The sequence below is a fragment of the Schistocerca piceifrons genome, chromosome 5, assembly GCF_021461385.2.
Source record: "Schistocerca piceifrons isolate TAMUIC-IGC-003096 chromosome 5, iqSchPice1.1, whole genome shotgun sequence".
NCBI classification, from domain to species: Eukaryota; Metazoa; Arthropoda; class Insecta; order Orthoptera; family Acrididae; genus Schistocerca; species Schistocerca piceifrons.
Window position 1 is genome coordinate 159,790,234 of NC_060142.1, and position 14,662 is coordinate 159,804,895.

Consider the following 14,662-nt stretch of genomic DNA (forward strand, 5'->3'; position numbering starts at 1 on the left):
CTGAAACATTTGCTGTGACATTCTTTCAAATGTTTCTGTAACAGGTCTAAATGCTTCTCTGAGTGACTGATTCTTTCCAAATGCCCTAACCTTAGCAGTCTCAGTTTCTCCAGGATAATGTTCTGCGATCGAACGACTCTATATCTAGTCAACATGTTGTTTTACACTAAGCAGACTTTGAGATAATATGTACATAACCTCAAAGTTGCCTGTGAGGGAATACTTGCTTCCCAGAGACTATGATCCGCACAGCATTAAGGTCTGCTACACAGCATAACAGACAAGGCGATGAAGTGGTACCAACATATTACACACAGGCGTGAAATTGACAAACTATCCGAATTTTCGCAGACTGTTTTCAATCGTGTGTATGACTATATTAATGATGATTAGTGTGTTAAACACAACACGTAAATGTAACAGATAAATGAAAGAAGAAACGCTAATTAGTATGAACTGTACTAATAAAAATAAATTTCAGCCTATCGAGATAACATAACTGTTTTAGTAAGGCAAAGTACCCCAGATCGTTACGAATTAGCAAAACGGGTTTTAAGGGCTGGGTAGACAGACAGACGGTCAAGAAAGTGAGACTAGTAGGGTTTCATTTTTACTGATTTAGGTGACGAAATCCAAACAACGAAAATAGCTACGACAGTTACTGAAGATGTAACTACGTAGGCTTTCCCGGCGTAATAAGTCTTCAAAGTCTTTTCGGGTTTGCTGCCGGATCCTAAAATCAACTTGACTCGATATTTCGGCGATCCAACTGTTCGCCATCTTCAGGGAATGCTGCTTCTGCTGATGAGTCCCGCTGAGAGAGTTCTCAGCGGGACTCATCAGCAGAAGCAGCATTCCCTGAAGATGGCGAACAGTTGGATCGCCGAAATATCGAGTCAAGTTGATTTTAGGATCCGGCAGCAAACCCGAAAAGACTTTGAAGTTACTGAAGATGATGGCCGCATAAATAACCCCCCCCCCTACTCTTTATTGGAAATGTTCTAGTTGCAATCGATACATCAACATATTACTCGTAGCTATGCTTTCGATCCAAATCACGTTTACAGGAATGCAAATAAAATCCATTTGTCTATACACGTGGTAATTCAGATCCCAGAGTTAATGCCACCGCGTTTTAGAACTGCGAGCATTCCCATTGCCAGGTAGCTTAAGAAACACTTCGTCTAATGAACGTTTTCTGGTTGTTGGGCGAGTCTAATGGAGAATTCGAAACATTGTAGAATACTTTTGGCAGCTATGTAGCAGTTTATTTCCTGGGGTGGTGCAGAATTATCCTCCTACATTTACTCGCTAATAACAATATTTTGTTATTTCGATACACATCCCGAATGATTGTCACAAAAGCGGTAACATATAAGTAGAAAATTATTGTTTTTGAGCCCAGAAAGCTCTGTGCAACGGAAACTGCAGATCATTTTGCCATTTTCGTTGCGAAATTGCCGGCTCATTCAAGTCTGGGGTAATAATAGAGGGCTGTTTGCCTGGGTTGTCTGCTAGTGTAGTGAAAGGTGTTTGCTACTGCAAGGGAGGTCTGGTTTGTTTTCGGTTCTAATCTCGATGGAGGCAGATGACTGGCAGTAAAGCAATTTCAAGAAATTGTCGCGCCCCCAATACGTTTTATTGCTATCTTTATTATGCACCGGCGTCCTGTGGATATAAATAAAAAGATCTAGTAGAATTTCATACTTCTTACTGATTACTTTTTCCGCTTCTGTCAATAACTGAATTGACTTACGTGGGCACTGAATGGTTTTTGACTGAATTTCGTTATGAATCTTCATGCATTGTTAAATATGCACAATTTCATGGCAGGTCAGCAACAGTAATCCAGTATGACTGGTCTGAAACCGGACACAGACCGTTTAGCAGCCTAATACGCATAATAATTTGCTAATTCGTAACGATCTAGGGTACTTTGTCTTACTAAAACAGTTATGTTGACTCGATAAACTGAAATTCATTTTTACTAGTACAGTTCATACTAACTAGCGTTTCTTCTTTCATTTGCATCTTATATTTACGTGTTGTGTTTAACACACTAATCAGCATAGTCATACACATGACTGAAAACAGTCTGACAAAGTTCGGATAGTCTGTCAATTCACGCCTGTGCGTAGTATGTTGGTAGCACTTCGTCGCCTTGCCTGTTATGCTGTGTAGCAGACTTTAAAGCTGTGCGGATCAGCATAACGAAAAGGCGAGGGCTCGTTTTGTCCACGACTGTACATTTTACTGCACATTTTCTACCGTCGAAAAAGGGTTCCAGAAACGGAAATGACCAGAGGAAAAGCTTGATAATTTCTTTAGCTGAATACCACTCCTTTTGTTGTGTTAAATTATTGGTTGCTCAGGAAGAGCCTTGACTTCAAAAACTCGCATATGAGTGTTTTAAATACATAAATGGATGGTGCATAAGTTCGTTACGTTTTCCATAAGTCATAATAGAGACTCCAATCATCAGTAATATATTCTCCTTTATTATTTATAGCAATCTGGCAACGATTTGGTAAATTTCGATTCCGCGACAGTAGCAATTGCGTGGTTTTGATGTAAAGAACTCGTCAGGCTATATTCAGAGCGTATTTCTATCTGGAAAGAAAGTTCCTTGAAGGTTGTTCGATAGAGAGCGGAAACGATGAAAATCGAAGCCACAAGATAAGGTGAATAAGGAGGGTGTGGAATGACTTCACAACCGAACTCCTGTATAGTGTTTTTAGTCAGTTTGGTGGAATGCGGGCGAGCATTATAGTGGAGTAGCATCGCTTCACTCAGTCTTCCTAGTTGTTGTTCCTGGATTGCGTCTACAAGACGTCTCGGTTGTTGACAATAAGTGTCGGCAGTGATGGTTACACCTCGGGGAAGCAGTTCGTAGCACACCACTCTGTCGCTGCTCCACCACATATGTAACATTATCTTTTGTGGATGCTCGCAGGTTGCCGGCCGCTGTGGCCGAGCGGTTCTGGGCGCTTCAGTCCGGAACTGCGCTGCTGCTACGGTCGCAGGTACGAATCGTGCCTCGGGCATGGATGTGTGTGATGTCCTTAGGTTAGTCAGGTTTAAGTAGTTCTGAGTCTAGGGGACTGATGACCGCAGATGTTAAGTCCCACAGTGCTCATAGCCATTTGAACCATTTTGATGCTCGCAGGTCCTTTACAGGGAGTTGCTGCTTTGTTTGGGCTCAACCATTCCTTTCTTTTCCTTATTTTAGAATAAAGACACCATTTCTCGTCACTACTAATGATACGGGGTAGAAATAGTCGGTGTTGTTCACGAGCCAATTGATGAAGAGCAAGCAGAGACGCACTTATGACCACCCACTGATTTTTATGGTTTTGGCTTAGAGCATGCCGTGCCCATACAGCCGATTTTTGAACGTTGCCCATTGCATGGAAATGTCGCATGATTTGCCAGTTCTCGAGAACACTGACGTTGATAATCGTGGATTAATGGTTTTAAACGGTCTTTATCAGAGCCCTGAATGTCTTCCTGAACGTGGTGTGAGACACTAAAGTCAAAACGATCTTCCTTAAAACGAGAAAACCATTTCTTGCCTTGCTCTTTCCAGTAGCATCATCTCCCATACAGGGTGCAAATGTCTGCGGCTGCCTCCGCTACTGTCACCCCTTTGTTTATCTCAGACTGAATAATATGTCGGAAATGTTCCGATTTCTCCACTTGACACTCCATTTTCCAGCGTCCACGGGTCCACTCACTATCTCGAGATGACAAAATGACAATACAAACTCAAATAGCAATAGTGAACTACAAGTAGAAAATGACTGTCGATATAAAAACTCATATCAACGGGAATACCAACACGCAAATAGAAAAGAAAAACGTTACGAACTTTTGCACGAACCTAATGTAAAAGGAAAGTAAAGTATTCATTTGCTAAAGCAACTGCAATTATAGCACGATTTTACGATAGTCTTACTACATATCTCTACCCACATTCACTTTCAAATTATCGTTTATAAGTTGCATCTGTTATTTACAGACACTATGGAAATGGCCGTTACATGCTGACCCCACTCTTCCATACCACAGCCAAATAATGCAGAGGACGACACGGGATTTGGCAGGTCCTGAGTGGCCTATGTGTGTCCAGCAGGGCTTTGAATCAGTAATGGATGAACTCCACGTTCATCTAAATCATATTCATTTCGTCAGTGTGGTCAGTCAGAATTTAATGAAGTCAATAGTCTTTAGTTTCTTCAAGCATATTAGTTGTTTGAAGAGTTCCCATCTGTACTGCCAGTTCAGTTTTATTTTTCACTAGACATTCATTCTTCCAAGATTTTGTTATTACTCCCTTTGTGTGATTTTCAGTATTATGCCAACCTGACGTTAAAGTTTGGTTTGTAGCATCCTTTGTCAATCAATTCACTTATGCCAGTATGTATTTTCTTTTGTTCCTTGCCTCACAACACTTAAATTGAACCCATCTGTGTTCATTGCAGTTTAAATGAGAGTGTTACGTAGAACTAAAATAAAAAAAATTAGTTTAAGTAATTGTTAAACTGATAAAAGGGATAACACTAAGTGAAATAAGACCATTAATATCATTTTGTGACATGTAGCTAGATTTATTTCGATAAAAATATGTCTATAATGGCGCAACAGATCACGCGACAAACCACTGTGTATTTGTTTCTCCTTCGCCTGCCCACCCCTATCGGCCGGTACACTTGCCTCTTGTGGCACCCGTCTCACCGCATTCAGATTGTGCCATCTGGAAAGACACTGCTTGCAACACAGCGAGGACAAGCACACTGAGCCCGAGAAACGGCTGCAATTGGTTGATACCTAGCCTGTACCATTAGACTCATCGAATCACCAATCACAAAGTTAAAATGTATGATAAAAAAGTTTCCGTTTGAAGGAGTTACTGCAGCGTATGTGCAACGTAGCGCGACTCCGTTGCGGTTACATAAGGACCGACATGTAGGCCAGGTATTACAGTGGCATTCGTGTCCTTCCGACGTGCGTGCGGTGAAAATGTAAATGTGAACTACGGCGACGTTATTACCAAATGCGACGAACAGGGACAGCGTTCTTTTATTCTTTTCTTGGCTGCTGAAGGACAGACCCCGGCACACATCCATCAGAGAACGAAGAATGTGTATGGGGGCAGCATGTCTGTCGAAAACCACCACTGTAAAATGGTACATCAAGTCCTGTGCTACTTCATGATAGCGCCCGCCCTCGTATCACAAATGTTGTAACGCCAACTAGGGTGGGAGACACTCGAATACCTGCCCTATAGACCTTATCTCTCTCCATATATTATGCCTCCGGTCCCTTAAAATGGAACTGAAAGGTCAACGGTTCCTGTCGGACGAGGACTTGCAGCTGGCAGTTACAGTCCTCTTGATGTAATACAGCAATACACGGTGTTTCACGAAACGGGTATGTTCAACTTGGTGTGTCGTTGATATGATTGCCTCAATGCTTATGGCGATTTTGCCTCATTGGCATGCCGATGCTGAATTGAACGGCCTTCCAAGGGAAACCTCTTGATCGTCCCTTATATTTTAATGGAGATATTACCCTCGTGCATATGTATCGCCTCTACCGCCTTCCCTGGAGTGGAAGTTATTTTTGACTGCTATAGGCGTGCAGTCCTGCGAACGAGAACGGAAAGAAAAGTAGCAGGGCAGCTGCTGGCCACATTTACGGTGGTCTACAGCACAAACTGAAGCCGGCCGACAAAACTCTGCGTGACGAAACACTGGCGTCCCTCCGCGTGATTGGGGGTAAGGCGCATCTGCACTGGCAGCCAGTAAGGTCTTAGCACTCAGCCGCTCGGGATTAGTAATTCTTGCACAGAATGCTACGCGCTGGCACCAAGATTCACCGTCAGCAATATTTCAATATCACCAACAATAGTCGCGCAGGATTAGCCGAACGGTCTGAGGCGCTGCAGTCATGGACTGTGCGGCTGGTCCCGGTGGAGGTTCGAGTCCTCCCTCGGGCATGGGTGTGTATGTTTGTCCTTAGGATAATTTAGGTTATGCAGTGTGTAAGCTTAGGGACTGTTGACCTTAGCAGTTAAGTCCCATAAGATTTCACACACATCTGAACATTTTTTTCTTAGCACTCATAGCAATGAGGTGGTTGCTAACACTTCCGGAAAAGAATCGAGTGCACACAATAGAGAAGCACCCACTTCAGAACCTGGAGAAGATCAACCAGGAGATCATGCAAACATTGGCAGACTAGCATAGCGACATATGAATACAGCAAAGCCGGCCGCGGTGGTCTAGCGGTTCTAGGCGCGCATCCCGAACCGCGCGACTGCTACGGTCGCAGGTTCGAATCCTGCCTCGGGCATTGATGTGTGTGATGTCCTTAGGTTAGTTAGGTTTAAGTAGTTCTAAGTTCTAGGGGACTGATGACCACAGTAGTTAAGTCCCATAGTGCTCAGAGCCATTTGAACCAGCCAATACAGCAAAGAGCAAAACACCAATGGAAGAACCCAAACAAAGAAGAGGATATTAGAGTCGAAGTAATTCGGATTCACCGTTGCTAAAGTTTGTAGCAGCAGCCGCAGGGATGGATTTCAGACATCTGGCTTGACTGTCAGGAGACACTGGTACCCATGCGATACAGCCTTTTTTCTGTGGCACAGCCTAGAGTGGCGGATTGTTAGATGCTCCACAGTAGTTTCTCGGCTAAGTGAAATGAAAGTACATCATGTGACAACACAGGGTTTCGCAGCATAATAATTCTTGAAAGTCTCCTCGGGTATGGTGCCGGATCCTAAAATCACATTGTGAGGTAACGGGCGAGTTGCGGCGCCCTTGAAATATTGTAAGTTCGGAGTAGGCGTGGCCACACGGGCCGCTCGGAAATCTGGGGCCCAGCAGCAAACACGTAGTGCTGAACATTTGCCTGGGCCCACAGAGCGCATGGTGGTTAATTTCATGGTGACGCTGTGTCGATGCAGGAGACATGCCGGGAGTGCCAAAGATGGCGGCCTTTGTGAAACCTTGTATGTATTGTATTGTATGTTAACCAGGGACCTAGAAACGCCGGAGAGGCTACGTCCCCACCGCAGCTGCCGTGGTCCACAACCCCACGACGACTACCGCAGTCCACTTCACCCCTCCGCCGTCCCATACCGAACCCAGGGTTATTGAGCGGTTCGGCCCGGGGTGGATCCCCCCGGGAACATCTCACACCAGACGAGTGTAGCCCCTATGTTTGCATAGTAGAGTAATGGTGGTGTTGTGGAGAAGTTGTTTGCGCAGCAGTCGCCGACATAGTGTAACTGAGGCGGAATAAGGGGAACCAGCCCGCATTCGCCGAGGCAGATGGAAAGCCGCCTAAAACCCATCCACAGACTGGCTGTTTCACCATTCGACACAAATCCGCCGGGCGGATTCGTGCCGGGGACCAGGCGCTCCTTCCCACACGGAATGCCGTACGTTAGATCGCACGGCCAACCAGGCAGACTTTGTGAAACCTTAATGGCAGACATTTCACAGTTTATATAGAAATTAATATTAGCCAGAGGAATCATGATACCTCAAAAAGAAACATGTACTTACCATTATTTGCATGACGATTCTGATGGTGCAATCAGATTTTCAATATCTATATCAGCTTAAAGTTTAGTATCTGACGATAAATTATACAAGTAACACCCAGCAACGAATTTCCAAAATCTAAACGGTTCATCAGATTTTGTCGATTGACGTGTCTTTAGAAAGCTATTAGTGTAAACCTAAATTGGTATAAATTACAGGAATGTAACTTGAATAGCACATGAGTTATTGGAGGTCAAAGTGGCCAATTACTATCGATCGCGTCAGGCCAAAAGTACTCCACAGTTACACGACGAAATTCTAGCAGCATGCTTATAAATATATATTTATCCATCTATGTCTTTGTTTATATCCGATATATACTATTCATGAAGAAATTGGTTAAGTATTTACTGTGTTTTAGAATGCACAGAGACCTTAGGCTACTGGTCCACCTTTTGATGCTATTCCTTTGATATATGTTTATTTAATTTGTTTATGTATTTAATATTGTGTGTTAGAGCGTGTTTATGGTCCAGCCGTAGGAATATTTATTTAATTTCAAGTTATTTAAATGTAAATCCAGTATTTCGTATGTGTTTCGATATGTTTGTGAGTGTACGTTAGCTTGCAGACATGGAGGGAGCGCTCTAGCCAGTCACAGCGCTCGTTACTAAGAGAGACGTATGGAGGTTGGGCAGGAGCATCGTATCCGGAGAGGACAGGAGTGAGTTCGGAATGGTGCGGCGCGGGAGTACGGCACAGGGCACGGGGACGCTGGACGCGACGGCTCGACTGACGCACGGTCACGGAAAAAGACTTGGAGAGTGGGTTTTTGCGCGCGGTCGCGAGAGATAGAAATACTTCGGAGTGCCGACTTGTGTACTTGTGAGATTTCCGTGGTTTCTACAGTGAAGACGTAGTATGTGTTTAGAAGTGAATATCTCGCGAGCTATGTTGTCGTTCATAACTAATTACGTGCAGTAGGGATCTATTGTTTCCCTGTTATTCAAATTATATATTTTTTTAATTGCTGGACCATCGACACCAGCCGGCCGGTGTGGCCGAGCGGTTCTAGGTGCTTCAGTCTGGAACCACGCGACCGCTACGGTGGCAGGTTCGAATCCTGCCTCGGGCATGTATGTGTGTAATGTCCTTAGGTTAGTTAGGTTTAAGTAGTTCTAAGTTCTAGGGGACTGATGACCTCAGATGTTAAGTCCCATAGTGCCATTTGAACCATTTGAACCATCGACACGAATAAGTGTTTTGCAGAAATATACCGCATTCTCAAAGGTACTTCTACTATCGTACTCAGCATTTAAAGTCGTTAAGATAGTACCTGCAGAATTTATTTAATTGCAATCTTTCATTTATAGAAGTCTATATTAAGTTCAAAATTCACAATTGCCGAGTAATAGGCACCTTCGACCATTCGATTCATGTGTGTATTCTTATCGTATACTGTAGACTCAGCAGTATTTGGTCTGTAATGCGGCAACTACATATCCCAGCCCCTAGACAACGAAACAAGCCAAAACTTTTAATATTTCAACTCTGAGTCAGTGGGTACGTAGTTGAGGACGACCACACCATCACAATTGCATTCCGTTTTTTGAAAGCCCGCAACATGATTAGATATTTCGGCGATTCATCTGTCCACCATCTTCAGAAGAACGCTGCTGCTGCTGCTGCCGCTGACTCCTGCTGAAAATTGATGCCAAGACTGCAAATCGTCCCCCTATACTGCACTGTAGTTCCTTCTCTAGATTGTCACACAGATGATAAAATGGTAGATATCGAAATAGACGACAGAGGGATAGAGAAACAATTAAAATCGCTCAAAAGAGGAAAGGCCGCTGGACCCGATGGGATACCAGTTCGATTTTACACAGAGTACGCGAAGAAACTTGCCCCCCTTCTTGCAGCGGTGTACCGTAGGTCTCTAGAAGAGCGTAGCGTTCCAAAGGATTGGAAAAGGGCACAGGTCATCCCCGTTTTCAAGAAGGGACGTCGAACAGATGTGCAGAACTATAGACCTATATCTCTAACGTCGATCAGTTGTAGAATTTTGGAACACATATTATGTTCGAGTATAATGACTTTTCTGGAGACTAGAAATCTACTCTGTAGGAATCAGCATGGGTTTCGAAAAAGACGGTCGTGTGAAACCCAGCTCGCGCTATTCGTCCACGAGACTCAGAGGGCCATAGACACGGGTTCACAGGTAGATGCCGTGTTTCTTGACTTCCGCAAGGCGTTCGATACAGTTCCCCACGGTCGTTTAATGAACAAAGTAAGAGCATATGGGCTATCAGACCAATTGTGTGATTGGGTTGAAGAGTTCCTAGATAACAGAACGCAGCATGTCATTCTCAATGGAGAGAAGTCTTCCGAAGTAAGAGTGATTTCAGGTGTGCCGCAGGGGAGTGTCGTAGGACCGTTGCTATTCACAATATACATAAATGACCTTGTGGATGACATCGGAAGTTCACTGAGGATTTTTGCAGATGATGCTGTGGTGTATCGAGAGGTTGTAACAAGGGAAAATTGTACTGAAATGCAGGAGGATCTGCAGCGAATTGACGCATGGTGCAGGGAAGGCAACTGAATCTCAATGTAGACAAGTGTAATGTGCTGCGAATACATAGAAAGATAGATCCCTTATCATTTAGCTACAAAATAGCAGGTCAGCAACTGGAAGCAGTTAATTCCATAAATTATTTGGGAGTATGCATTAGGAGTGATTTAAAATGGAATGATCATATAAAGTTGATCGTCGGTAAAGCAGATGCCAGACTGAGATTCATTGGAAGAATCCTAAGGAAATGCAATCCGAAAACAAAGGAAGTAGGTTACAGTGCGCTTGTTCGCCCACTGCTTGAATACTGCTCAGTAGTGTGGGATCCGTACCACATAGGGTTGATAGAAGAGATAGAGAAGATCCAACGGTGAGCAGCGCGCTTCGTTACAGGATCATTTAGTAATCGCGAAAGCGTTACGAAGATGATAGATAAACTCCAGTGGAAGACTCTGCAGGAGAGGCGCTCAGTAGCTCGGTACAGGCTTTTGTTAAAGTTTCGAGAACATACCTTCACCGAGGAGTCAAGCAGTATATTGCTCCCTCCTACGTATATCTCGCGAAGAGACCATGAGGATAAAATCAGAGAGATTAGAGCCCACACAGAAGCATACCGACAATCCTTCTTTCCACGAACAATACGAGACTGGAATAGAAGGGAGAACCGATAGAGGTACACAGGGTACCCTCCGCCACACACCGTCAGGTAACTTGCGGAGTATGGATGTAGATGTAGACGTAGATATATACGACACCGTACCGTACACCGCTCATGCACCGCCCGTCACAGTTGCTGCCCTCCAAGACAGGCAGATGGCCCCGACCTTATCAGAACACCAGCGGCAACGCTACATCGCAATCGAGAGCATTTTCCAACACCAGGGCTGGCCGCACTGAAGAATTTTTTGTATTGATGCGGGATAGTACAGATCTCCACGTCCTGCTACAGTGTGACAATTATTGAACTATACGGAAAAAAACGTAAATTAGCTACAAACTGTATGCAAACGTCACTACAGATATTCAGATGTAGGATATGACATTTTCGATATGCTTGCCATCACTGACGATGATGTCGCGCAGACGAATAGCGAAATTATGGATGACCCGCTGAAGTGTCGGAACACTGATGCTATCGATGACCTCCCGAATGGCTGTTTCCAGCTCAGAAATGGTTTCGCGTTTATTGCTGTACCCTTGGTTTAATGCAGCTGGACAAAAAGGAGCCACATGTGTACAGATCCAGAGAATATGGCGACCAATCGAGGCTCTGGATACCCCAGAGCCAGAATGCGGTCCCCAAAGATCTCCTCCAGGACATCATACACTCTCCTGCTTCGATGTGGTCGTGCTCCGTCTTATATGAACCACATCCTGTCGAAATTAGGATCAATTTGGATAATGGGGATGAAACCATATTCCAAAAACCTTCACATACCGTTCGGTGATTACTGTGCCGCCAAGGAATATCACATCGATTATTCCGTGACTGGACATTGCACACCACACGGTCCTCCGTTGAGGGTGAAGAGACTTTCGATCGCGAAATGCGGATTCTCAGTCCCCCAGATGCGCCAATTTTGCTTATTGATGAACCCAACCAGACGAAAGTGGCCAACAATAACGAGACACGTGCACACGCACATACTAGTTCACTTCATAACCTGCGGCCAGCTGTGCATTTTGAACGTCCTGACGATAACCGTTCAGAAGTTATGACAATTTTATTTCATATAGTTCCATAATTGTCACCCTGTATGAGAAAAACCATTGCCTCTTTTAACCAAATTGTCTGCCAACCTAATTTTAATTGCCTCTTTATAAAAACTGTTTCGAAAACCTGAAGAACTGGCAACTATCACAGTCTTGTCAAATTTCATCCAGTGTCCCTCGTTTATGCAATGTTCTATTACCGCCGATTTTTCCGGCTGTTCTAGCGTCGTGTGACGGCGATGTTTCACGTAGGTACCTGTCCTGAACTGTGCGAATCGAATGGTCGATGTAAGCTTTCCAATATTAACGTTGAATTTTATATATGCCACGCTCCCTAAGTCCCTAATCATCCTTCACAGAACTGAGTAGTGCCCTTGGAACGTGGACAGAACACACTCTTAATGTTAAAATTCTAAAAATTCCTCCAGGCTAAACGATGTGCTCTCAGCATAAGGAATAAAGGCCACAGTTTTATGCTCCCCTTCATGCACCTCTGGAGATGGTCGGTACCACCCAGCGAAACACGCAGTCACACTTTAGCGAAATAACTCAAAAGATGTATGAATCAAAACACTGATTCTAAGGATATGACTATCAAAACGCGTTTTCATCAACTTTAATTTTGCCAGTTAACTTTAAATAACAGATGGCATGAAAATATTCCAATAGATCCAGTAAAATGGTCAGCTGTGAAGCTCAGTAAGCATACAACGTACTGTAGGTGTCAGCGATGTTGACTAAACATTTTTTAATGTTTATTTTCTGCTTCTCCACTCTGAGAAATATTAATGTGTCTTTTTCTTGCTATTTTTCATGCTTTCCAGCAGGATTTCTTTCTATATTTCACTCTGATTTTCGGTGTTAACCGAATTTGAATGATATATAATATTTTTGTGAATAACCAGTTGGATGCCTCCGATCTAAACACAATAACATGTAATTGCAGATCGTCAAATTAAAAAAGGGACATTCAAGTAAAAAGATGCGTTTTGTATGTGCTAAAGAAGTGTGTTTAACATTTAGCTGTAAAGATACCGTACATTAAAGAGTGTGAGTAGATATATACACATCATTTGAAATACAATAAGATGTGTGTCCTTTCTGCCAGATACGTTCTCAGACTCACAGTTCCTGTTATATCAGATGTGAAAATTTTAGAATCTCACCTGATATTCGATAAATTTCTGCAGATGCTCATAGTGGTAGTCCACCATGTTTGTTTATTACCCTGCCAAAACTTTTTGTTGTCTTACTTGTGGATCTGCAGTCCACCTTGCCTAGTAACCGATTTACTTGACAATAAGTGTGCCACAAAAAGTGTTTTCCCTGTTGTGTCTCACAGATATCAGCAAAGATGTGGTGCTGAACTTGGACCTGCGGAGGTCGCTGTCCGTCAAGCAGCTGCCTCAACGCTTGGACGACTGGGTGGACGTGGGCGACGGAATGCGTGCACAGGTTCGCATGTGGCTCCCACCGGGGCTCGACCCAGAGGGCTCCGAGAAGAGGCCCGCCATCGTCGATGTGTGAGTATAGGCGGCCCTCCGCTGGTCTGAAACCCTACACTTCCAGCAAAAAAAACCTACAAGCTCGTTGTTTCCCAAGGATTCGACAGAGTATTCCTCGACGGACCCAGTTGGTCAGGTGCCAAGGCACAAGGTACTGCCGGCCGCTGTGGCCGAGTGGTTCTAGGCGCTTCAGTCCGGAACCGCGGTGCTGCTACGGTCGCAGGTTCGAATCCTGCCTCGGGCATGGGTGTGTGTGATGTCCTTAGGCTAGTTAGGTTTAAGTAATTCTAAGCTTTAGGGGAGTGATGACCTCAGATGTTAAGTCCCATAGTGCTCAGAGCCATTTGAACCATTTTGTTCACAAGGTACTCAGGGTAATGTGCTTTCGGCGATGTAATTCTTGCACGGTATGCTACGCGCTGGCACCAAGATTCAACGACAGCAATTTTTCAATATCACCAGCAATAGAAAAACCACGCTACACTATACTTTGAAGTGTCAAAAATTACGCGATAGCGATATGCATATACAGGGTGTTACAAAAAGGTACGGCCAAACTTTCAAGAAACATTCCTCACACACAAATAAAGAAAAGATGTTATGTGGACACGTGTCCGGAAACGCTTTATTTCCATGTTAGAGCTCATTTTAGTTTCGTCAGTATGTGCTGTACTTCCTCGATTCACCGCCAGTTGGCCCAATTGAAGGAAGGTAATGTTGACTTCGGTGCTTGTGTTGACATGCGACTCGTTGCTCTGCAGTACTAGCATCAAGCACATCAGTACGTAGCATCAACAGGTTAGTGTTCATCACGAACGTGGTTTTGCAGTCAGTGCAATGTTTACAAATGCGGAGTTGGCAGATGCCCATTTGAGGTATGGATTAGCACGGGGCAATAGCCGTGGCGCGGTACGTTTGTATCGAGACAGATTTCCAGAACGAAGGTGTCCCGACAGGAAGACGTTCGAAGCAATTGATCGGCGTCTTAGGGAGCACGGAACATTCGAGCCTATGACTCGCGACTGGGGAAGACCTAGAACGACGAGGACACCTGCAATGGACGAGGCAATTCCTCGTGCAGTTGACGATAACCCTAATGTCAGCGTCAGAGAAGTTGCTGCTGTACAAGGTAACGTTGACCACGTCACTGTATGGAGAGTGCTACGTGAGAACCAGTTGTTTCCGTACCATGTACAGCGAGTGCAGGCACTATCAGCAGCTGATTGGCCTCCACGGGTACACTTCTGCGAATGGTTCATCCAACAATGTGTCAATCCTCATTTCAGTGCAAATGTTCTCTTTACGGATGAGGCTTC

The 14,662-nt window shown here is 44.2% G+C and overlaps 1 protein-coding gene across 1 annotated transcript in view; it reads left to right on the plus strand.

Moving 5' to 3' along the window:
* The window catches only part of LOC124798412 (venom dipeptidyl peptidase 4-like), a 254,271-nt gene that overhangs the window by 170,998 nt on the left and 68,611 nt on the right, over nucleotides 1–14,662 (plus strand). The window contains exon 12 of the mRNA XM_047261808.1: nucleotides 13,184–13,364. Coding sequence (XP_047117764.1) covers nucleotides 13,184–13,364 — 181 coding nt within the window. The remainder of the gene's footprint in view (nucleotides 1–13,183; nucleotides 13,365–14,662) is intronic.